This window comes from Pseudorca crassidens, chromosome 18 (assembly GCF_039906515.1).
Source record: "Pseudorca crassidens isolate mPseCra1 chromosome 18, mPseCra1.hap1, whole genome shotgun sequence".
Classification (NCBI taxonomy): domain Eukaryota; kingdom Metazoa; phylum Chordata; class Mammalia; order Artiodactyla; family Delphinidae; genus Pseudorca; species Pseudorca crassidens.
The window spans coordinates 28469822-28496289 of NC_090313.1; the positions used below are offsets into that span (position 1 = coordinate 28469822).

The following is a 26468-nucleotide window of genomic DNA, read 5'->3' on the forward strand; positions in this document are numbered from 1 at the left end:
CAGGCATTCCCTCAGCGTTTCGTCAGAGCCAGATCCGCCCGCAGCTGAAGGGAGGCGCGCTCTGCTCCAGGGTAGCCTGGAACCCAGCTGCGAGCCAAGTGCGTCCCGGGAAGGAGGTCCCCGCTGGTCCCTCTGCGCCTGGCGCGTCCGGTCCGCGAGGTAAAAGTTCTGGCTTGGTGTTGAATTAAAATCAGTGATTGAACCTTATCCTGGGGCTTCAGCTTGGATTACTTGTTTGGGGATTTTTTTTTTTTTTAATGTATGGATACAGCGAATTTCAATGGGGTTGGAGCGAAGGAGAGCGCGTGAGTGTTTGAAGCCACTTGGAGGGCACAGAAGCTTCCGCGTTAATGCAGATACTCCCCCAATCAGAACTTAGATGTCCCAGAGATTTTCCGAGTCAGCCGGCACACTCGTGGGGGGTCCGGGGGAGCCCGAGCGCAGGCAGCCGGGAAGTAGCTGCTTTCACCCGCGGGGAGGAAGGAGTCTTGGCGTCCACACACAGGGTATCCGGGTTCCTGCGGAGTCAAATGCAGAGACTGGCACATCCCTTGGCCTCTAGGTGCCTTGATTTCCCCCGTCCCCACGCGCCCTTAGCCAGAACGAACACACACGTCTCCCTCTGGGCACAACAGGAGCTCAAAGCTTTGCTCTAGACACCCATCCTTTCCTCCCTGTCACACCCCTTCCAGAATACCCCACCCCACTGCGAGTCATTTACCCCTCGGGAAACGCAGGGGAGAAAAACCAGCGAAAGCTGGCTCTGGAAGGGCAGGAGACGGGCTCGGGCGGGTCACACGCGCCAGAGTCCCCCCACTGACGCGCAAACTTGAGTTACTTTTGCGCGCGGATACTGCGGGCGCGGCTGCGCTCTGCGCTAGCCGCTTGCAGGGGCGTGGCTGGGGTAGCTGACCCGGGTGTCCCGTCTTCCTTCCCTTGCTGATCTCCAGACTGAAAGCTGAAGAGTGGCCACCCGACTCCCCCTGGAGCAGGCAGCAGCATGCAGCCGCTGCCCAGCCTGTGCGGACGCGCCCTGCTGGCGCTGATCCTTGCCTGCGGCGTGGTGGGGGTCCAGGCTGAAGAGAGGGGATTCCCGCCGGCCGGGGCCACTCCGCCACTTCTGGGGGCCGGAGAGATAATGGCGCCCCCAACTAAGACCTCCTGGCCCAGGGGCTCCAACGCCAGCGTGCAGCGGTCGTCCGCATCTCCGCAGATGCCGAAAGGAGCGAGAATGGCGGGAATTCCACCGCGCACCCTTCCCCCGCCCCCGTGCGAAAGACCCATCGAGATCAAGGAGACTTTCAAGTACATCAACACGGTGGTGTCCTGCCTAGTGTTCGTGCTGGGCATCATCGGAAACTCCACACTGCTGAGAATCATTTACAAGAACAAGTGCATGCGAAACGGCCCTAATATCTTGATAGCCAGCCTGGCCCTGGGAGACCTGCTGCACATCGTCATTGATATCCCCATCAATGTCTACAAGGTAAAGGGTGCCTGCTAATATCGCAATGGGAGGGCACACCGTTAGGAAGGGGGAGATGCCAGAGTCTTTGCAGGAAGCTTAGTCACGAAGATCCGTCCCTTCCTAGAAGTCAGTAATCATTGGAACCAAATAGCCTTCTGGTTTCAGTAGCCCACTGCTAAGCCTGGAAAAAGCATAGTCCCCAGACCAGCAGCATAAACATAACTTGGAAACTTGTTAGAAATGACATCTTATAGCCCCACCTCAAACCCTACTAATCCAGAAACTCTGGGTGAAGCACAGTAGTTTGTATTTTAACAAGCCCTGCACGTAAGGTTTGAGAACCACTGGTCCTGAAGGACCTTGTCCCTAAATCCAGCTCACAAGGTACATTCTCTCTACTCAGAAACTGATGATTCATGGACTGGCAGGATTGTTATCACCTGAGAACTTGTTAGAACTGCAAGTCCAACCCAGACTTATTAAATCAGAATCTGCATCTTAAAATACCTAGGTGATTCAAATGCATACTAACCTTGGGAAGCATTTTCTTAAAGGACCCTAACAGTAGAAGGGCTCGAATAGGTTTTTAGGAGACAAACGGTCTAGAAGAAAGAGACCCAGACAGGAGAGTAGGAAAACACCTGCTGTGTTAGTTCACCTGCTGTGAATGACCATACTGTACCTACCCTTTACTGAATGCCTACGATGGGCCAAGCGCTGAGATAGATGTGTTACTTTCCTTTACTCCTTCTGACAACCCATGAGTAGACATTACTCCATTTGACAGATGACAGGATGTTCAAGGTCTCACAGTGAGTAAGTGATGGAGGTGAGGAGGATCAGGCTCAATCTGTCAGGTTCCAAAGTGCAAACTGCACCCCATCAATGACTTTGTGGACAAGACCAAGGACACTGAACACAAAGTCTCTAACAGTTTCAGTAGCTAACATCATTATGTGATTACTGCAGGCATCAGAGGGAATGGGCTTTAAGAGCTAGGGCAGGACGCAAACCCCTACACTCTGACTCCCGCTTTGAAGCTCTGGACACTTCCCAACATCTCTGGGCCTCAGCTCTACAATAAAGTTTCTAGTGCCCACCGACTGGGGTTTTGTGGTGTTAAGAAAAATAGCCTAAGTGAAAGAGCTGGAAAATTTTAAAGGGCGATGCAAATTTGTAAAACTCTGTTTCCCCATCGTAACCAGCAATAGGAAGTCATGCATAAAAACAGAATCAAAAGTGTAAGGGACCAGGAATGTACTTTGGGGATTTGCCTAAAGCTAGTCCTGGGCTCAGTACAAGGGAAAGAAAAGGCATGTTGGTTTAGGAAAGGATTGTGGGAGATACTTTGATCTTTGTGGCAGGAGAAGTCACCAGATGGCATGCCTTTAAATTGCCTTTTATGAATCTCTGGAAATCCTAATCCAATAAGGCATACATTAAGGAATTCTAGAGATTTCTGAGGTTTAGAGACAGGATTTGGATTAGGATCCAGGTCCTAGAAGGCAACACTCCCAGAAATGAGGGATTAATAGATGAAATCTTAAATTCCTGCATGGGTACCAGCCCTTGTGAACTCTGAGGGTTTCCTGGGAGAAGCACAGTCTGAAATGGGTCCCTTAAATGCAGTCACAGCTCCATTAGGGCCAGAAGGAACCCATTTTAGGAGTCCTACAGACTAAGTCTTACCATTCCAATGTGGCAGGAGAATTTCAATTCAATTCCTCAAAACTGACTTGAGAAATTTTAGAGTACAAGGTGTTGTGAGAAGTTTTAAATAAGTAATAAGATCCTTCTGAAAAGGGAGATTACATCTAGTTTTGCTAGGCTTGCACAGAGTTTTGTGAAAGATTGTTTAGGAAGGTCCCAGGAAACCCCACATGGTCAGCCCATTTAGAAACCCTCCTAAGTCAGCCAGCAGACGAAGTGCTGTATGGAAGGTTGGATTGAGGGCATTTTGCCTCCAGATCAGATGTAAATCACAGCTCTTCCAGGACCATCTTTCTCTGTCTGGCTAAATTATTGCATTCGATAAGCCAGAGACTATCCTACTCCCAAAGGACACACAGCTTTTCCTTTCCTTTCAAATTCCTTTATGATTTCCCTAGGAAGTTACAACGTTTTGCCTGAAACCATTCAGTCTGTTAAAGCTGTGTTTCTATTTCTGAAATAAACAAACTGAGTCATTACAAATCTGGCCATGTAATCATCCTTTTTGGTCATGAACAAATCCATCACATAGAATTAGGTCCCACCACTAGGTTTGCCATCAGTGAATCCTACATAGTGGCTTTTGGTTTATTTTTATATTGTGCATAAATATGTGTCACTTGAGATACAACAGTAATGGCTACCATTTATTATGTACTCAGTACTTGGTTTAGTTCATTAAATCACTGCAGCAAACCCTATGGAAGAAATATTGTTATCACCCCTGTTTTATGGGGAAACTACATTTTGGAGAGGTAAAGAAGTAAATTGTTCGATGTCACACCACTAGAAGGTCGATGTCACACCACTAGAAAGTGATGAGACTAGGGCTTGAACCCAGGCCTTCTGGCCCTAGAACCCGTGGTCCTCCTGGCCCCCTGCACAGAGTGAGATGAGCATAGATTGCCCTTCTCCAACCTGGAGTATTGTTAGGACCTCATTTCAGTGCAGTGCTGCAATTATGGGACACACTACTACATAGTAGGATACTTGGTAAGCATTTTCAGTTTTAATTTGAGTCATCTGAAGATTTCTATCTCCTGAAATCCCTTTCAGATGATCCGTAATGTATAATACTGATATCACTGTTTGTTATTCTAAAGGCTTTATTTACAAAAACACCTAATCCAGGGCTAGTTAAAAGCCATTTTCCCTTAAATAATTGTGACACCATATAAGTTACAAAAAATGCATTTATAATTTCAGAGTAGTCAAGTATTATACTTCATACAAAGCAATTGAAGTGAATTATGAGTGCCATTTAAATTTATCCTAAAGTGGGGGACTTGAATCTCTAAACTAGCAATTTCTAATTTTGTTTTTGTGGGATGTTATTATTCTCTTGAGAATCCAGTTAATTATCCATCTTATATGTTATATATAATTAACATATAAATAGATAATTTATATATACATTATAATTAATAGATACTATAATGTACATTCACAATTTCTGAGGGTTCATAGAATCCCGCACCTCCTCTGTTGGTTTACCCACAGGCCCAGAAACATCAACGTGAACCTATTACATTAATCTGGACTTCAGTAAATCTAGAGTTCAGTAAAGTTGACAAACCACAAAATGTCATAGATCTGGCTGGAAGCCATGTTCCTTGATGCAGCTGTAGAACGGGATGGGACTTCACAGGGAGAGGCTGCTGTGAGGGCTGACAAAGCCCAGGAAATGTGTCTACTCTGCTCTGACTCCCTCAGGGAACTGTTTCTCTGGAAACTTCTAGACAGTCTTTTCACCAGGGCTCCTGTGTCAAGGAGGCAATCCTGATAGATCGATGTTGTGGGAGACTCAGCAAATCGAAGCTCTAAAAGAGCTTCAGATAATCATGAGAACCTGCTGGAAATAAAAGCCTCGTTTCTCCTTCTCAGCAGCGCACACTAGGGCTGTCCCTGCATTACGTAAGAGCATCCAGATGAAAAATGAAAAAGCAAGCGTCCAAAAAGGATGTTTAAAAGTATAGATGTATACATATGTAAATATATTAAATGTTATAAAGAATGTATAGATGCATAAGTACACAGGTGAATATCATTGGTCGCAGTGCCTGGCACAAAGTAAGCCAGTAATAAATGTTATTAGGATGCGTGTGAGTGTGTGTGTGTGAATAAGAATGGAAACTTGGGGTTTCTTTTTTCAGCTTTTGCCATTATGAACATGACTACAAATAACATCTTTGCCCATATGGCTTTGCACACATGTTTGACTATATCTGAAGGGTAAATTTCTAGAATTAGAATGATTGAATCAAAGGATATGTACATTTGTAATTTTGATAGATATTGCCATACTGTACCCCAAAATTATTGTTGTACTCTTAGTTTGAATCACTATTTTATGTAACATCTCCATATACATATATAGGTATCAATGTCTATCTTTAATACATACATGGGTCACTATGCCAGTATTTACATGGTCCATGTATGTACCTGACCCCAAAACCAGTGTTTAAGCATCTGATGTGAGGATGAATATCTCCTTATTCACAAGCTACTTATTGTGCCATTCCTGTGTAGACTAAAATGAATGGAATAATCTAGACATTTGTTGCCTATAGGAGCCTAGAGTAAGTTGGAGTAGCACCAATGTCAAAGCTGTATAGGAAGAGCTGGGTATACTTGTAGATGCTGTGAAGTTGTTTATGTTGTTGTTGGTGGTTGGTTGGTTAGTTGGTTTAGTTTAGCTGTGATTTTTAACAAGCCTTGATTGCAGGTTGAAGTTAAAATTTCTTTAACTTCTCTTAACATCTTAAGAAGTTAAAAATGCTTGCGCAAACAATGAGTTTTTAAATTATAACAAGTTCATTCTCTTTGTACTATATTTGCATGGAATAACTGACTCAATATATATATAGTTAACATAAATATAATGTAATATAAATATAATAAATAGCATAAATATAGCTTCCTTTATGTGTAAGCAAATTGAGTTTGAAAACAAATCTCCTTGGAAACTGATGACAGATATCTATGTGGGCAGACTTTGACAAGGATCCAAGTATAATCAGATGTCTAGTGGTGATGGAGAGCTTTCTAAAAATTGAGCTGGTGACCCGTTGGAGTGCCTCTAGATGGTTTTCTTGTTAAGACTTCGTAGGCTACTATTGGAGTCAGAGAGGCTGCCTTCATAGCTCTGAGAAGCATAGCTACTGACCTTTAACGTTTAACTACTTAAGGTGGGGTACGTGTAACATTAAAGTGCTGGTATGTCAAAATGGGAATTGCTTCACTGAACCCTCAAGTGAGTTTCGAGCGAAGTGACCTTGTCACGTAGTCAGACATTCCTGCTTGTAACACAATCAAAGCTGTCTTTCTGAACAAAATCACCTTTCTCACTATCCAGTCTTAGACTACTTCTAGTACTTAATAAGTCTGCATATAATTAACTAATTTCATAGTTAGAAGTAAAAATGAATGAAGGACCAGCAAACTTAACTTTCAAAGTTATACTTTTCTGATTAGTAAATGCAGTTTATGCATATAGAGCAATAGAAGTAAAGGTATCATTGGGGAGGGGAGTCTAATTTTGCCCAAGATAATAACACTGTGCATATTTCCAGTTAAGTAACTGAGATATTTTAGTGACATTTTTGTGATGTCTAGAGACATCTTAGTAGCAGAAGCATTTTGTACCCAAAACAGAACCTAGATACCTTTGAGGTTCATTTATTTAAAGCAACAAAATTTTTAAGGAGTGTTAATTAAGCACATTTGAAGGATTAACATTTTAAAAGTGTTAATAAAGAGTAAGACTATTAGCTTTGCATGACCTTGGGTCAATTAATAAATAAAGCTAACCCCCCAACACCCACGTAGCATAGCGCCTGCAACAATCAATTCCAGACAAACGCTTGTTGACAAAAGATGTTATACTCATATTTTTATAACTGTCCAAAAAAAGGGGGGGAGATTTTGTTCTTTTTTCTATGTGTATGAGGATATTGGCCATAACAGAAAAATAGGTCAATAGCAGATGTCAAATAGCCCAGACACTCAAGACTTCCTATTTCTGATTCACCGCTTCACATGTTGGCTGTGAATGCCTGTGACAAAATGGTGGGCAAACTCTTGGCCTTGGGCAATGAAATGTTCCCCAGGTTAACTCGAGGGTGCTTCCTGTATTTGCCTTTGATCTGCCACTCAGTCATTCCATAAATCCAAGGCTCTTGAAATGTCAAGGCAATGTTTCTTTCAATGTGGTAAGGCTTATCTATCAAAGGCTTTACATTTTTTTCTTTGCTCATTTTTAAATGATCGTTCAAGATTGAAGGCATTTCCATAGTTGTACAAGAGGATGACACAGCCGAGACCATGTTGTTTCAAGGCCAGGGAGCCAGGGTCTTCATTTTCCAAAGAAAACCATATAAGGTATGGCTAATACGCTATAGTTGATGATTTTTAGAGAAACATGCCAAATGCTAATCAATGATTAAGTGCTCTCAGGGGTGTTGACAGATAAAGCCTGAGCTGAAATAAGATTCTAGAGGTAATTTATGATGTGAAACATTCTCTTCCAGGACTTTGCAAAGTTAAGAAGAGGTTGGTTATGTTTGGGAGATAGCTGAGCACGGTGTATGGATACACCTTAGCTGGCAACTGCTCTAATTTCAGACTTTTTTCCTTTCCAGTGCTTTTACTTTAGAGATTGATTATTTCTCTTTCCCTATAGATTCTCTGGTGAAAATGTAAAGGAACAAGAAAACGGCCAAACTGGGATGGTAGGAGAGAGAGAGAAAGAGGATTGTTCTTGAGTCAGAAGTTTATTAGCAAAGTTGACAGAAGCATTTATCAAGCAGTGTTCTGTCCCTGAGTCTCCCAGCCATATTCTCACCACCTAACTCGCATCCCCTCTCTATTTCTCTCCTCCTTAGCTTCATCATGGTTTCCAGAAAGGAGGAAGCCTATTCTCTGGATGTTTACTTTGTACATATCTTCTTCCCCCTCACACAGTGTTTTCAAATTATATTAACGGGCTTTTGAATTCCATGGTAATCAAACGCTTTCTCACCATAGCTTATCCCATAAGCCATTTTCTGGATAGAATTAGGTTTAAGTAAGACATGAAAATACTTAATAAGATTTGTTGAATTCTTTAAGTTTGAGAGTCACTTTCTGAGCCATGAGGCCATCAGGTTATAATTCTTTAGTTTCTTCAGGTGTCACAGCGATCTTAGAAGATCCAGCTCAGCTAAGTGAATCTGACCATAAAGCTAGGTTTGTGAATAGCATGTCTTAATGCTCTTAGTTGAATCTTTTCAAAACATGTGACATGTCAATGAAAGGTTTTAAGCACAAACTGTGGATAAGTTTTTAAGTTCAGGTAATAGGAGAGTAGCAATCCATTTATTTATTGGCCTGTTACAGACTTGGAAATAAATTTCACTGTAACAAAGGTAGGGATATATATTTAAGGTGAACTTAAGTTTCTCTAAGACATATTTATTTTTTATCTTTTTTCTATCTCTTTGCTTCTCTTAAAGATTTTGTTTCCAGAAACTTAATTCATTTTAATGGAGTCATTCTTCTATTTCAGCAAGTGATAGGAATCTTTCCAGAGCAGTGGAAAGCCCTCCCTTTGCCAGTGTGCACACAACAGATTCCTAGGACGGGGCCTCTGCCTTGAACAACTCCAGGGGGCACTGTTCATATTGTGGTATTTAAATGGTACCCCTGGGGGATAAGCTGACATTATTCCTCACCCACATATTCTAACCCACATGGCCTAATCTTTAAGTGATTAAGTGCATTTTAATGGACCCAGGATGGAACCGGTAACTGATATTCGTCCCCAAGGGCACGGGTGCAATGTATGTCAAGAAAATATTGTCTATGCACTTGACCAGCAGCTTAAATTCTCACTGTATGTTTGAATAAGAAAAAAGAAAGGGAGATCCGACATGGGAAATCCTTGAATGAGGGTGTACTATCTTATTAAGACGCCAGTTCAGTCGCAGAAAAACTCTTATCTGCTACAGGAAACAGAGATAAAAGCAGCAGAATACACCCTTCCCCAAACTTGTGAAACACAACCACTCCATTATTTCCTTCTTTTGACTCTGACTGTAAAAACATTTCTATAATGCCAGTCATTTGAAAGAAATGTTCACAGTTCATCACCAGATGGAAGAGACAGCAATCCGGCAAAGCAACCTTAGTTGTCATTTTTAATGTGTTGCTCACCTACCTTCTTAAATATAGCGTCTCTATGCTTCCAGAGTCCATCTCCACCAAATTTACAACTAAATTATGCTTCCAGAGTCCATCTCCACCAAATTTACAACTAAAGCACCTCACTGAATCCCATCAGATAGTGAGAAACAGTAGGTTCTGTTTTTTTAAAAGTCATTTCCCTGATAGGTTTGAGTAGGGGAGAGAGGGGAGGGGAGGAATTTTGCTTTCCACCTTTTCCGGCCTGCTTGGAAGGCAGAAGTCCAAGAGAAGAGCTAACGCCTCAATCCCAGAGGCCCTGGCTCTATGTGTCAAGAAGACCTGATCATCTAGAAAGGAGGAGGGCATGCACTAGACAATACAAAAATCAATCAATATATAAAATGCATAGTCATCCCAATTCTCTAAAGAAATTGTTTCAAATATGAGAACTGAAAAGTTCATGACAAAAGTTTTATCACAAGATTTTTGCCTTATGATCAAATTCATTTATTTGTCCATGAACTCATTCATTCACTGTTGTTCAACAACATTTAATGAGCAGTCACTGTGTGCCAGGCACTGTGCTAGGCACTAAAAATGTTGTAGAATATTCTGAAACAAAGAAACAGTTAAAGTTCAGTGTATACTGTTAATTTAAAAAAAAATAGGAAAGGAAAATGGTATATACGGTTAATGAGGCTATTGAACATTTGTTAGTGCAAAATGGTTAACTTTGGCATTTCCCGACTCTACGGGGCTAGATGCCTTTGGGCATTAAGAGTGGTGTGTATTAATAGGATTTTCTCCATTTAATTTCTCTAGAATGTAATTTTTAATTACAAAAAGAATTGAAAAATATAAATCCCCAGTTGAAGAGATTTTGTAGGACTCACTTAATCATACTTGTACAGAAAGGATATTTATTTTCTGTTCATGTTATTTATCCTTTTAGAAGTTTTTAAAAAATTATATAATATATATTTAATATAAAATAATTTTAAAATATGATATAAAATAATTTTTTGGATTCTCTTGACTTTTTCCTTTCTCAAACAGCTGTTTCAACATAAAGTTATGAAATCATGGCCATCCTTGTGTAGAAACCTTGTAGTCAGTATGATCAAGTCTTTTTTCAACCTAGTGTTTATTTATTTATTTGTGTTTACTCATACAAAAGAAATGTGCTAGGGAAGCAGTAGAAGCCTTAGGCGAAAGGGGCCAGCATGAGGACAGGCTACCATTTGTCAAATGGACACCACATTGCTCCCAGGACCAACACTAACAAAAGCTCTTCCTTGGATGAACCATCACCATGTGAAAACCAGTGTCAGCTATGGGAGTATTTTCTGACTGGCTCACATTTGATAAATGGTAGGTAATATATATTCAAACTTAGTTTTAAACAGGACCTAAAAATTTAATTCAAGTGGCAGGGACCTAGAAACAATATGGACCTCTAACATTCTTTTTGCAATCAGAGAGATTTGATTACATGCATGATTTGTCTTCAGTATTCAGATCGTGCCCTTACATTATCTAATTGAATGGGGAAAACTGCAAATAAGGAATAAGAATGTATTATTGCTGGGTTTAAAGTTAGAGTTGCCTCCTCTTGCAATAAAGGAGAATCAAATTTCCTCTACCAAGAAGAAAGCTGTATTGTCGGACTTCAAATGATAGATGTTGGATGTCATTATTTTTGTCAAGAAACAGTGAAATAGTTAATTCCCAGGAATTATAAAAATCTCTAAGAACATTCTTTCACCAAATTTTAAAGATGGCATCTTGGTTGAGAGTGATTTTTTTTTTTTTTTAAGTTCACAGCTTTTCCCCTACCCAGGGCTTTGTTTATTATTAAACAAGAGGTTGACATCTTTTGCATTTTAAATAAGCTCCAAGCCCTAAATTGCCCAAGGCATTGAGGCTGGAGGCCATTCAGACAGAGGTGAGCATCAGCAGTGGGTGTGGTCTCTGTCACAGGGTGTCAGGCTTCTTGGTGTCCCCACAAAGCCTTCTGATCAGAGAAGCAGAGGTTGCCAAAGTCATCCTTCTGACTGACTACAAAATAATAGAAGTGGGCACTCCGTCCCCCCACCTTCTGTGGCCTCTCAGGACTGGCAGCATTCAGGTCTGAGCTGAAATGATGAAGAGGTTTTTTTTCAGTCTCTTTCCCTTCGGAAGGGTAGATTAGAAAACCGTAATCTCTCAGCTGTGATTAGGTTTCTGACTATCTCTGTGTTGAACTTGAAGAGAATTGCTACAATTTTCAGTTTGTGTTTCCCTGTCCTCTGTGATAACTTGGGTCAGAGGTTGGGCTGCAGGCCTCCCACTGGTATGAAGAGCAATCATCCAATTTCTAGGCTGAGCCAAAAACAATAGTAACCTCAAAACAGGGCCTGGATTCAGTGCAGAGCTCATTTTCATTGGCCAGACTTCTCTCCCTTCAGTGACCGGACACTTATTCATCTTGATTCATCTGATGGCTGTACCTAAGTGATACTAATATTTGCATATTTGGAAATCATTGAAGACAAGAAAACACTTGACACTATCTGAATTTTTGGACAGTAGATGAATAAAATAGCAGGGGGGTTAGAAGAAAGTTTGACTCTACATCTAGATACTTTACCGTTGTTTGACACATAGTTATGGGTTTTAAAATACTAATATTGATTTAATTCTAAACACTTTTCATCTAAGATCAGCTTCTTCAAAACATTACAGAATCTAGAATCAGACCACGTGGGTTCAAATGTGGATCTATTACTTACTTGAGTGACCAAGGACAAATATGTTAGTTATCTAATGCCGAGAAGCGAATTACCCCCAAACTTAGCAACTTGAAGAATAGCATTTATTACCTGACACTCTCTCTGTGGGTCAGGAATTCAGGAGCTGCTTAGCTGGTGGTTCTGGCTCAGGGTCTCTTATGAGGGTCAAGATGTTGGCAGGGCAGCAGTCATCAGAAGGTTTGCCTGAGGCTGGAGGATCTTTTCATTCACACACTTGGCAAATTAGTGCCAGCCGTTTTTAGGTGACCTCAGTTCCTTGTCACCTGTTGGAGTCTTCATAGGGGTGCTTGAGTCTTCTCCTGACACGGCAGCTCCCCCAGAATGAGTGATCCAAGAGAGAGCAACGAGGAAGCCATAATGCCTTCTATGAACTAGTCTCAGATGTCACACATCATCACACCCACCACGTTCTATTCACTAAAAGCAAATCATTAGGTCCAACCCGTGTTCAAGGTCAGGAAAATGAGGCTTCACCTTTTGTTTTGTTTTTGGGTTTTTTTGCGGTACACGGGCCTCTCACTGTTGTGGCCTCTCCCGTTGCGGAGCACAGGCTCCGGACGCGCAGGCTCAACGGCCATGGCTCGCAGGCCCAGCCACTCCAGGGCATGTGGGATCCTCCCGGACCGGGGCACGAACCCGTGTCCCCTGCATCAGCAGGCGGACTCTCAACCACTGCGCCACCAGGGAAGCCCCGAGGCTTCACCTTTTGAAGGGAGGAGTATCAAAAAATTTGTGGGCATATTTAAAATCAACACAGCAAGTTAATAAACTTCTAAGTGCCCCTAAGTTTTTTTACCTATAAAATGGGGGTAATAGTAACACTATTTCATAGGATTGCTTTGGGAATTCAATGATATATCATGTGTAAAGGGCTTAGAATAGTGCCTAGTCCCTTGTAAGTACCATATATGTGTTAGTTTTGCTTCCCACCCCCCACCCCAATACATATAAAGGCAATCAGAATGATTAGACAGAATATTACCTGGATAGTTTGTACCAAACTGGGTCTGGCAGGGTTCTTTTAACTGTTTGGAATCTTTTTATTATGTTTCCAAGGGTAATTGGCAAGTCTTTTAAAGCACCTTGAGTTCATAGCTGGTTCAGACTTGCAGGACCCTGGCTCTTTCTCATTTCAGCCAGTGTCTCCACCATTCACATGATCAACCTCCTTGAGTTTCCTGAGTCCTCATATCTTATATCCAACCCATCAACAAGTCCTGCTAGCTCTGCTTTCAATACATATCCAGTCTATATAACCCATTCTTTTCAGCCCCAGGGCATCACAAGTTTCAGCCCACAATCTCTCATCAAAGCTTCCTTTCTTGACTCTACCTTCTAGTCTACATTGAGCTTCCAGAGTGATCTTTTTCTATTTTTTAATTAATTATTTGTTTATTTGGCTGCGCAGGTCTTAGTTGCAGCATGCTGGTTTCCCTAGTTGTGGTATGCAGGCTCCAAAGCACGCAAGCTCTGTAGATGCAGCGTGCCGGGCTTAGTTGCCCCACGGCACGTGGGATCTTAGCCCCCCAACCAGGGATTGAACCTGCGTCCTCTGCATTGGAAGGCTGATTCCCTGGACCACCAGGGAAGTCCCCAGAGTGATGTTTTCAAAAACATAAATAAGATGATGCCATTTTCCATTTCCCTGTTCAAAATCTTGCAATGGATTTCCTAAAATAAAAACAAAAACAAAAAAACCCATCAGACTCCTCCCTGTGCAACTACATCTCCTAGACACTTGGCCTGGACCACTCGACCCCAGCCTTGAGAGCCTTCTTGCTGTCCCTTCCTCTCACTAAGCTTCTTTTGACCTCAGGGCCTTTGCATTTGCTCTTTCTTCTGCCTAGAATGCTCTTTGCATGGCTTACATTTTTTAGTCAGGTCCCTACTGCAGGTTGCCTCTTCAGAGAGACCTTGCTGACAAGCCTATCAAGAAAGCCCCCTAAATTCCACCATAATCTTTCAATATGGTGACACCGCCTGTGTGACACCATATTAAGTATTTATGTGTTTTGTGTTTGCCTCCCTCACTAGACTGTAAGCTCCATGAGAGCAGGGAGTTTGCCTTGTTCACTGATAGGCACTCTGTACTCCGAATGGTGTATGGCACATAGTGGGTACTCAATAAATGTTTGTTGAATGAATGAATGAATGAACAAGCAGAGTTATAAGTCAGCTTATTAATCCAGAGGTCCCAAGTTAGAGGCCGGTCTGACACATAAAAATATTTTGTTAATACAATGTTATCTGACAGTGGTTTTTTTTTAAAATATGAATTAGTTGACAATTTTTATAAATTGTGAGATTTCATATAGAAATTCCAATTTGGGGCTAAAAATCAAGATACTTTTGTATTGGGGATCTCTTGGCAAAAATCACATCAAGTTTATTAGCAGCAGCTCCATTTAGACAGGATTTACCCCAGACCCCTCTGTTCCCTATTATTCCTGACACCAATGACTTTCTTACACCTGGCTTCCTCCACTCTTCTGTTGCCTGCCTGGCCTTGCAGGCTTTCAGACCCTAGAAAAAGCATATTTGCTGTAAGTATGCCAACATTTGTTCTACATGTCGGTGTAACTTTTCATGTCTACCTTAGAAATGAAATTGGTTCCACGTTGGAGCTCCGAGTCATGTTCGTACTGAAACACACATTTCAGCTTTGGGTGCCACTCTAGTTACAGAACAATCACCCAGCATGACGAACTCCACAAAGAACCTTCATGAGTGAAAGAACGGAAAGACTCAATTGTGTTTCAAAATAGTTTTCACTTTTGGAAGGTTATTTTTTAAAACATTAAAACACACACAGAGACACGTAGATTTGAAATACTTCTCTTTATTTCAAAACCTCATGAACGTTCGACCCAGATGTTTACCTAAAGTGATTCATTTACCAGGGTGGGGCACACCCAGTTGTCCTAAAAAAGAAAATCACTGAGTTTAACAATAGATGGTTGCATAGTCTGAAGTCAGATAAACGGAAATATATATACAGTACCAAGAACTAGGTCTTTTGCTCGCTGGATAGCCACTGCCTATATATTTTAGGGGGCTGAATATTTAAGCATCTGCTGTGTGTCAGGAACTGTACTAGGCAATTGCAGAAGTTCTTTTCTGTTTGATGGGCTAGGGGTTCCAGACAGCAAAAACTTAACCAAACAAACAAGTATGGTATAATATATACAATAGGATAAGTGCTCTGGATGAAACGGGCAGTGGGGTAGGATGAGGGAGATGGGGAGGCCTGACCAGTTCCTATACTTAATAGTGTGGTCAGGGTAGGTCATGTTGAAAAGATGAGATCTGAGTAAGACCTGAAGGAGGTCAAGGAGTTAGCCAAGTGGATCTGTGGGAGAAAAGCCTTCCAGGATAAGGAAGAACCTCAAGTGAAGCCCTAAGGAAGGAGTGTGCCTGCTGGATTCAAGGAGCTGTGTGCCGAGTTACAGACCAGTCAAGTTGACTAGAGTGAAGAATAAGTACACGAACACACACACTGTTCTCCATAGGAGTCGTCTAGTCTCTCTGGCTAAGAAACATTTGTCTTTTTTTGTTGGTTTTTTTTTTGGCCGTGCCACATGGCATGTGAGATCTTAGTTCCCCGACCAGGGATGGAACCCTGCATTGGAAGCGTTGAGTCGTAACCACTGGACCACCAGGGAAGTCCCACGTCACCTATTTTTAGTTAACCTTATTTTGATTTGGCCACCAGCTGAGTATTTGAGACTCTATAACAGTATGAGAGGCATTTTCAGCACTGCAGGCCCAATCTTGTAAGGGGAACTTAAGCAACTGGCCCCAGTTGGCCCTGCAGTGGAGGAGACCTTGACCCTAAGCTACTGTCTGCGTATAGCTAATTCTCCTGAACTGGCTGCCCTTTCATTATTCCCAATCCACTTCCTTGTTCCAGATATCAAACACAAGTGCTTTTCAGAGGAGTAGTCTATGAGAAAAAGAATAAGAACTGGAATTTGTTATTTTAACTCTACATGTTCATTTGTCTCCACTAAGTGAAACATACAGTTCAGAGGGCGCCCTGTGAAAATCTCCCTAACAGAGCTTCGTGTCTCCTCAACGCAGCTACTTGCCGAGGACTGGCCCTTTGGAGTTGAGATGTGTAAGCTGGTGCCTTTCATACAGAAGGCCTCTGTGGGAATCACTGTGCTGAGCCTATGTGCTCTAAGTATTGACAGGTAAGAGCATATATCTAAGCCAGGTATATCCTGACTGCTATCCTAGTGATTGCTATGCTACTTAGAAAATAAACTGTTTAATTCAATAAAACTAGGCTCTGCCAGCTTGGCAAATGATTGTGTTTTACTCCTCAGATATCGAGCTGTTGCTTCTTGGAGTCGAATTAAAGGAATCGGGGTTCCAAAATGGACAGCAGTAGAAATTGTTTTAATTTGGGTGGTCTCCGTGGTCCTGGCTGTCCCTGAAGCCGTGGGTTTTGATATGATTACCACTGACTACAAAGGCAGTTATCTGAGAATCTGTTTGCTCCATCCCACTCAGAAAACAGCCTTCATGCAGGTAAATTTTACTCTTTTGTCCCCCTTTCTGTTGTTGCCTTATAAATATTTAGCTGTTTTTCCCCTGATCTCCTCTTCTTGGGAAGCTACTGATTTATGACTGTCCTTGGCATGAATTAGGAGTGTAGGTCCTAGGGCTGTGGGGTTAACGGTGACTAATGACCCAGGCTGCAAGAAGCTGGGTCACTACTTCTCCAAGAATCTCCTGGTGCTCAGGAATACAGATAAACCAAGTTTACATGAGAGAATCGGTTTGAATTTATAGCTTTTCTACTCAAATTCCCATAAGGACTGGCGGCTACTACATATTCTGTATGAAGCAGCACAGCAGTCATCAGAGCGAGTGTGTGGCTCAGGGAACGATCAAGTAGAAGTCGCCCTGGTAGGGATGGATTGATCCGTGAAGCTCGGTATGAATAACAAGCTTGCCCTCTCTCTAAAGGGAAAGCTGCCGTTGCAAAGAACTTCATCTTGGCCATTTATTCAAGAGCTTTTAATCAGGAAATAGGAAAAGAATGGTAATACTGGTCATCAGAAGATAGATCCTAAGTGTAAAAGGCTCTTCCCAACAGAATGGGTTAAGAGGAGTTGATGCAAAGGGGGCTGGTCCAAATGTCACCAATGATTATTTTCTATTTTACACATAAGACGAGATAAAGCTTTATGAATATATGTATAGATCGTGGTAAACAAAAGAATAAAGAGGGGCATTAATGTGAAATTGAGAATGAGACTGCTGTTTTCTTGTTTCTTTTTTTTTTTTTTTTTTCCGGTACGCTGGCCTCTCACTGTTGTGGCCTCTCCTATTGCGGAGTGCAGGCTCAGTGGCCATGGCTCACGGGCCCAGCCGCTCCGCGGCATGTGGGATCTTCCCGGACCAGGGCACGAACCCATGTCCCCTGCATCAGGCGGACTCTCAACCACTGCGCCACCAGGGAAGCCCTCTTGTTTCTTATTAGTTAAAATGGGAAAAGTACTGCACAGATTATGTAAATTCTACTCCAACACAGACATATCTGGAACAACAATTTTAAGAAAAAAGAAAAAAAAGCAGAAAAAGAATAAGAGAAAAAGCATGCTACAAGCAGCTTTGATTTTTAGTTGATAGGTTAGATGTATACATCCATTAGGTAAATGATTAATATAGACCTCTTCCTACCTGCTTTTCCCATAAACAAACTTGTTAAAAAGTGAAAAACTCCCATAAACACTAGGATATCTTTACCCATTCAGATGTGGTATTTCACACAAAGAATTCCTTAAGGATAACTTGCCTATGTGAAGACAAAAATATTTGAATTATCAAATATTTAAAATTTTGCCCAATTACTTACATTTTTATGTGTAATGATAGCACACTTCCTTAGAGAATTGAAATGCTTTTTAGGAAAAGTTTGTTTCTTTTAATTTAATTATTTGTTCAGCAGATGTGGCCTGAAAGATTCTACATAGTATTTATAAAATGGATCGACTTTAGAAGATAATTTCTCCTTGATGAGTATTTTTTAGTTTAACGTTTGATATGTAAGATTTTCTTACAGAGGAATATTAAGTATAACACTCTCTCTTCCCCATAGTTTTACAAGACAGCTAAAGATTGGTGGCTATTCAGTTTCTATTTCTGCTTGCCATTGGCCATCACTGCATTGTTTTATACCCTGATGACCTGTGAAATGTTGAGAAAGAAGAGTGGCATGCAAATTGCTTTAAATGATCACTTAAAGCAGGTAAGAAAATAGAAATATTTGCTGACTCATGATTACAATCCTGATTATGAATATGAAAATTATCATGGCGATAAGAAACTAAAATTATCATACACCACAGCATACTTCCTTTTTCTTGTGCTGGTGTTTTTTAATATACAAAGAATATTTTTTATATTAGCTATCTGGAGATATTCTACATAGTCTAAAAAGATGTAAAAAGAGCCATTACTTTTTAAAGATGAATCTCTAATCATTTTCTGTCTAATTCACATTAGCTATTCAGTTTAAAGCTCAGTGTCCTGAATTTTTACAAATGCCACTGATTTTTTGTAAACGATATTAAATATTTTGTTTGGAAAGCGAGAACGCTGTGATTATAATGAGGCGTCTATTCAGTGTCTGACTGTGGTTTTATTTCAGAGACGGGAAGTGGCCAAAACAGTATTTTGCCTGGTCCTTGTCTTTGCCCTGTGTTGGCTTCCTCTTCACCTCAGCAGGATTTTGAAGCGCACTCTTTATGATCGGAATGATCCCAATAGATGTGAACTATTGAGGTAAGAAAGGTAAAATAGAAATAATTGTGTAAATAAATGCCATTCAGAAGTTTGTCCATTGATTCCTTTCATTGGCAAGAGAGAGAGTACCATTTTTCTAATCCTTAGGGAGCAAATAAGATGGCCATCTTTTTACCTTTACTCCTATTTCCAAGGGAGAAGTAAAGGGACTTAGGAGAACACTGGGAATGGAGAGCCAGGGTTGTCCAAATGAGCGAGTGGCACAATTGAAAACGTTAGGTCTGATTCTCCTTTGCACTTTGTAAATCCTTTCTTTTCATCCAGCCTCAGCGCTTCCAAAAGAGATTTCATTTTTTTAAATTATTATTAATTAATTAATTTATTTATTTTTGGCTGCATTGGATCTTCATTGCTGCACGCGGGCTTTCTCTAATTGCGGCGAGCGGGGGCTACTCTTTGTTGCAGTGCACAGGCTTCTCATTGCAGTGGCTTTTCTTGTTGCAGAGCACAGGCTCTAGGTGCACAGGCTCAGTAGTTGTGGTGCATGGGCTTAGCTGCTCTGCGGTATATGGGATCTTCCCGGACCAGGGCTCGAACCTGTGTCCCCTGCCTTGACAGATGGATTCTTAACCACTGCACCACCAGGGAAGTCCTGAGATTTCATTTTAAATGAGAGAATTGGGCATGGGGGGTGAGGCGATGACAGGGACAGAGAATGAGAGAGAGAGATCATAATTGGCAAAGACTAGTGATAAAGTCAAAACCATTGTAAATGGCTAATTTTTTTGTTCACAAAAACACAAAAGTCTGTAAAGAATATATGTTCATAGCAGCATATTTTTTTACAGACATGTCTTGTATTATTTTTTGCAGCTTTTTGTTGGTATTGGACTACATTGGCATCAACATGGCCTCCCTGAATTCCTGTATTAACCCAATAGCTCTGTATTTGGTGAGCAAAAGATTCAAAAACTGCTTTAAGGTAAGAGAGTATTTGAAAATCAAAAGCCCTTTTTAATCTGGCATCAAATATAACCCTTCCAAACTATTAATATTTCTATCCAAAGAGATCTAGTCAATTGTTTTGCAGTTTCCCCTAGTATTACATGATAGACATTTCTTTCTTCTTTATTTATTTATTTTATTTTTGGTTGCGTTGGGTCTTCGTTGCTGAGCACGGGCTTTCTATAGTTGCGGTGAGCGGGGACTGCTCTTCGTTGCAGTGCGCGAGCTTCTCATTGTAGTGGCTTCTCTTGTTGCGGAGCACCGGCGCTAGGCACACGGGCTTCAGTAGTTGTGGCTCGGGGGCTCTAGAGCACAGGCTCAGTAGTTGTGGTGCACGGGCTTAGTTGCTCTGCGGCATGTGGGATCTTCCCGGACCAGGGCTCGAACCTGTGTCCCCGGCCTTGACAGGCGGATTCTTAACCACTGCGCCACCAGGGAAGCCCTAGACGTTTCTTTTTAAATGTGAATTTTGCTCATAAATCACTATAATTGATTTCTGCCTACAAATCCCAGTCAACCATTCCCTACTGCCTCAACCAATCAATTTTACTCATAGAGTTACACAGAAAATGAATAACAATTGCATGCATTGATGTCTGACAAATATCACATGATAAAATAAGAGCTACACATGATTAAAGGCACTGTTCCCATTTTTGGAAGATTTTGGACCATGCAGCACACTGTAGATTATAACTAAGTTAGTTTATTTTTCATACAGAGGTGACAATAACGAGTCAAACAAAGCAGTTTAATTCAGGTTTTACCTCCACTTTTCTGCCTTCATTCTATAGCAGAGAAGTGCTCCTTGATGTGGAATATGTGAAATTATTCCTCATTTGCCTGCTTGCATTTGTGTGTAACATCTATCCATCCATTCATTCACTCCTTCAACAATCTAGCATAAATAAAATATTCCCTTCCCTTATGTGGGAATGATTCACTTGTCCCTGGTGTAACAGAACTCAGATTCAGCTGCTCACCACTCATGTGCCAATAATTCGTGAGGCAAGTGTCAGTAGAAAAGAAAGGTGCTTTAATCAGAAAAGCCAGCAGTCTGGGGAGATGGTGGACTCGTGTCCAGAGACCAACACCAACGATTCTGCTCAGCCATGAGTTTTTAAAGGGAAAAGTGGAGGGGGAAGAATCTCAATGAATCATCAAGGCAGGAGGCTGGGTTCTGCCTCTCCCCTGCGGACAGACTGGCTGGCTCTCTCTTCAGATGTTATCTTGCCTGAGTGGTCTGCATGCAGGATTGCTTAGGGGGGGGCTACTGTGGGTAGAGAGCTAGTCTTACTTGTTTTTATCTAGGAAGAGAATCGACAGGTTAGGCAAGGCATGGTGTGCATTCAGGAGAGCATAAATCAGGAATTAGTTTCAATTGCTTAGTGATCACATTCCTATAATTAGGTTCTTTCAAGGTTAGAGGGGAACAGAAATGGGCAAACAAGAAAGGGGCAAAAGAGCTGCCTTCAGTTCCCCACTGTCAAACACCATTCCATTTCTATGGGATTAGGGGCAAAGGTCTATCTTCTGTAACTTCTTCATGCTGACATGGGGCACCATATTCTCAGAGCGGAAGATGTCAACATGGGTCTGTAACATCTCTTTGCCGACAATTCTATTGTAGTTGTGTGCTTACATATATGGGCAGAACAAGCTACAATTATTCTGCTGCCCACCAAGATACAGATTATTATGAGCAATAATGTTAATCCCATTCTCCTGAGGCTCGTTCTTGGACTTGTGCTGGCCACAGATTCAGTACTGCTCAGTATGATGCAGCTTATGTCATGGTTACAGTCTGGTCATCATGGAGTTAGCTTTTTCCCTCTGGTGGCAGTTACCGTACCTGTACAACAACTGAGGAATGTGCATCAGACACTGAGTCTGTGGCTCTATTGTCCTAATTATTAACTGCTGGGTTTTGTATGGAGGGCGTGGTGCCTTGGTTCTGCTTGGTTCCACTGGAAGTTCATTATTGGAAAACCGAGAACTTAGCTTCCTTGTAAGATCAAAGGCAGTCTATAAAATTCTTCACTTACTCATAAACTCATAGATTTTAGAGCTAGAAGAGAACGTCACCAGATCATGTCCCTCATTTTACACAACAGAAAGCAATGGAACTCACATTTTCTTATACATATAAATTCTCAGAAAACAAACAGAATTAACAGGATTTTTTAAAATCCAAGAAAAAATCTAGATGACTAAAACTGAGACACATATACTTTATAACCTTATTGTGTAACAGTATTGAAAAGTCACATGAGATTAAACATGTGGCTGAAAAAAATGGTGATGTAATATTAAGTTTATTGACATGGAAAGATGTTTATGTCACTGTCAAGGCCATGGAGTAGTATGTATAGTCCAGTTTTATTAACATAATTATACACACACTTCCACAAACATGCACAAATACAGTCATGTTGTAGATATGTGTGGTAATATTTCCATTTGCATAGGAAAAAGTCTTGAGTTATGTATTTATCAAATATTAAAAGTATTTCTCAAGTAATCAAGAGTAAGTATCAAGAATTAAGAGTGGCTTTCTCTTTCAATTTGAATTAAAAGATGAGGAAGTTTAATTATGTACATTTTTCTTCTCTGTATTTTCTAGTTTAAAAGAATTATCATATACTACTCATGTAGTTATATGTTTTTAAGGGGAAAAATAAGAGGGCATGGAGAGAAATTGGCAGAATTGCATATCATGCAAAGAAAGCCAGAATTCTGGAGAGTAGGAAGGGTTGTGATAGTGTAACTGATGTGAACTTATGAGTTACTTTGTTTTGTACAGTCATGCTTATGCTGCTGGTGCCAGTCATTTGAAGAAAAGCAGTCCTTGGAGGAAAAGCAGTCGTGCTTAAAGTTCAAAGCTAATGATCACGGATATGACAACTTCCGTTCCAGTAATAAATACAGCTCATCTTGAAAGAAGGAATATTCATTTTCTTTACTTTGGACAGAAATCATTAAAACAATGAGGCATCCGCCAAACAAAACAAAACAACTGTGTGTTTGCACAAAACGATGTAAAAATGTAAGAGTGATTATTTTCTTAACACTCAGAGTTACTCATGACATTTTATGAGCTGTTTACAGCATGAGAAGAAAAGCGATGAGAATTAAGAAAGCCTCATTGTGAAAGCACTTAATCCTTTACATTCAGCACTTCAATGTGGCTCTTCCGAACTTCTGGTATATTCATACACCACTTACGTTTAAATTGAGCTCACTCAGAATTCCTATTAAAGATGTTTATTTTTTATATTAAGGTGAATTGGATGCAAAGGATAAGTGTGTTGCTGCGAAACAGAATTTTTAAATGAAATTTAAATTGCTCAATTTAAAATTTTAAAAATCTTTTAAAGGACCTTTTCTATTAATAGTCTCACACCATTGGTTGGACTGTAATTGGAGACAAAATATGAAAGCAGTTCAGCTGGTGTATTTTTTTGATGTTAGAGACATATTTAAATGATCAGGAGGGAGTATCAGAGAGATTGAGGTTTTTGAAAATATTCAACTTTACATTCAGATAAGATCAAATGTCACAAAGGGACACAGAGAGAAGGTTTGGAATGCCATCCCAAAACACTGCTTTGAAATCTCCTATTCGTGTACTCTGCAAAGAAAATACTACCTACAGTTTTTTTGAGGATTATTAAAACATTCTTCTTCTTTCACTATTGTAGTTTAAATGCTATTTGTTCAGTTTTGTCATCTGTAAATACTTAGCTACAATACACAACGTGTAGATGATTAAACGAAGGGCAGGCCCCAGTGTTCATACCTTTACAATGGAGAGATGCCAGGAACCCCATAATGGACAGAATGTGAGTTGCCTGGAGCAGTGTCCACATGGCAAAGGAGAAAGCAGCATCTTCTCTCACCCCTGCTGCAGTTAAGATCGTCTCTGGCAATGCATCATACGATAGTTAAAACACTATTTTTAAGATCATAGATATTAGAGTCAATGTAACAGTTACCTGTAAAGCTTATTACTAATTTTTATATTATTTGTGTAAATAACTAATAGAAAAGAATTCTGGATGTGGTGCTTTCCTACCACTTACAGGCAAAACTGCTTTTTGAGACTGTTAAGAACCTCTTACTTTGTGCATTCTTGCCTAATTCTTTCATCTCCCCAGCAAAGTGCCTCAGGTTAACTTGGAAGAGATGTGTGTGAAAGTATGTACAAGAGAAAACGGAAGACAGAGGAAATGAGATGGGGCGGGAGGAAACCCATGGGGACAGATTCCGTTTCTTAGCCTGATGTTCGTCACTGCCCGTCATATCAATGCAAAAGGTCCTGATTCTGTTCCAGCAAAACAGTGCAATGTTCTCACAGTGGCTTCAGGAACAAATTGGGCCCAAGAGCTTTAACTCTGTCTTAAAATATAACAGAGTTTCTACCCTTGTTTTTTGTTTTTTTGTGTGTGTGTGTGGTTTTTTTTTTTTTTTTTTGGTAACCCAGGGCCACAGCCACATGTTGAGAATAAGCGAGCAATGTTGTTTTCTGCCAGCATCTAAGGTGATGCTACCAAAACCCCAATAATGGGACCAGAATGAAAGGACAGTAATTAATTCACATGCCACATGGAATCTATTTACAAATCCCAGGCTTATTTATTAATTTCTTCCCAATCACTTTTTCAGATGCTTGTCATCAAGAAAGACATTTCAAACTTCGGATTTTAAATTAACTTTGGGTTACTACTGTTTTCAGTTTGTTAATATATTTTTTATTCCTATTTAAATTTGAGCTCATTTTATTACCATTCATTTTGTTTCTCATCTGCATCATAATGCCCCTTCCTTCTCCCTGTCAGAGTTGTGGTCTGTGATCATCTTGCCAAATTTTAAACTGCACACAAATAGCATATACATGCATTATTTATAATGAAATTGTGTTCAGTAGCTTTTCTAAAAATGTTTGATTCAAAATTTTAACATACTGACAAAGGTTGGTAAGAAACAAGCATGATTTCTTAGCATGAATAAAATCAATATGGGAAAAGGTGCTACTGTTTAACTTTAAAACGTATTTTCTAGTATTAAGGACTGTATAATATAACAATGGACAAAAATAATGTTAACATGGATGTAAAACTTAAAAGATTTATAAGCGATTTTAGACTGTTTTCTCCTTTATATTTGCTAACATGGGTGCGTGTTAGTATTGACAGCTTACAACATATGGCCAAAGGAATACAGTTTATAACAAAGCATGGGTATGCTGTAGCTAACTTTATAAAATTGTAACATAACCATGTAAAATAATTATATATTTTGTTTTTCTGAGGTCACTTAAAGTGGCAACTAATGTAGTTGCTAATTCTATGTTATGTAAACAAAATCAATAAAAATTTAAATTGCTTTAAAAAAAGACCAGCTTGTTTTTCACTGTGCAGGCAATAACTAATACTAATTTATTAGTAAGTGTTTAAAGGAAATATAAATGTTACAAATGGACATTATTTATGTTAAACACACAATTATCAAGGAAATATGAAAGCTGTTACATTAAAATGCCAAATTTCTGTTCTGTTTTATTGAGGTGAGTAACCAGATATATACACATTCAGTTTTCTGAGGTTGGTTATCTGACTGATTGTTTCCAATGGCACCTTGTGTCTTTCCATCTCTGGTTTCCTGCCTTTGGAGCATTTCATTGTTTAATCATTATTGTACCATAGGTGAAAGTTGAAAGGCTGAAATGAGATTTTGGAATCACTCATTTCAGTTCATAAGCTCTGAGTGCAAGATGGGATGAAATTAATAAGAAGAAAGGTTCCTACTTGACAGGAGATAGAAATGATAACAAAATTTAATACAAGGCAAAATGAAGTGACCACTAAATAACTGTGTACTGACTGCTCTTGAGGTTCACGTGTCTGTATCTCTTAGCACATAATCCCTTTCTTTCCCTGACAAAAATCATCTAGAATTAGCATTTACTCTTTTCCCATATCATTATCTTAAACTCAGCCTAGTGTTTCCGAGGTTTCTATGAGTCATCCCTCACCTTTGCTGGATTTCACCTGCCTAATCTGAGCTGGGTATTTTGAGATATAGGTGTTGTGAATTCAGGAGCTATATGAGAAGTACAAGAGAGCAAAACCCAGGCAGAACCCTCTCTCTTGAACTGTTAGTTGTCAAGTTACAATAATAATAATAATGCCCACATAATTCATTATAGTAAATGCAGGCAGAATAAATACAATGTAGATTCTGGGAAGAAAACCAAAAGATGTGGCAGCTCTAAGATGGAAATGCCCCGAAATCCAAAGAGTGCAGAGGCCAAGCTTGTAAAGAACAATGGATCTGGCTGGACTGACTTGCTTTCAGTCGTTAGTAAGCCTCAGAAGTGACAACGTTAAATCATCAACTGGGCTTCCCTGGTGGCGCAGTGGTTAAGAGTCCGACTGCCGATGCAGGGGACACGGGTTCGTGCCCCGTTCCGGGAGGATCCCACATGCCGCGGAGCGGCTGGGTCCGTGAGCCATGGCCGCTGAGCCTGCGCGTCCGGAGCCTGTGCTCCGCAACGGGAGAGGCCACAACAG

At 40.5% G+C, this 26468-nt stretch overlaps 1 protein-coding gene across 1 annotated transcript; it reads left to right on the top strand.

Annotated features, from left to right (window-relative positions):
- Positions 1–25291, top strand: EDNRB (endothelin receptor type B). Its single transcript, XM_067712856.1, has 8 exons — positions 1–159; positions 951–1486; positions 16216–16328; positions 16464–16668; positions 18245–18394; positions 18797–18930; positions 19765–19873; positions 22700–25291. The coding sequence occupies exons 2-8, from the start codon at positions 1001–1003 to the stop codon at positions 22832–22834; spliced, it is 1332 nt and encodes a 443-aa protein (XP_067568957.1). The 5' UTR covers positions 1–159; positions 951–1000; the 3' UTR covers positions 22835–25291.
- Positions 25292–26468: the final 1177 nt, after the last annotated feature.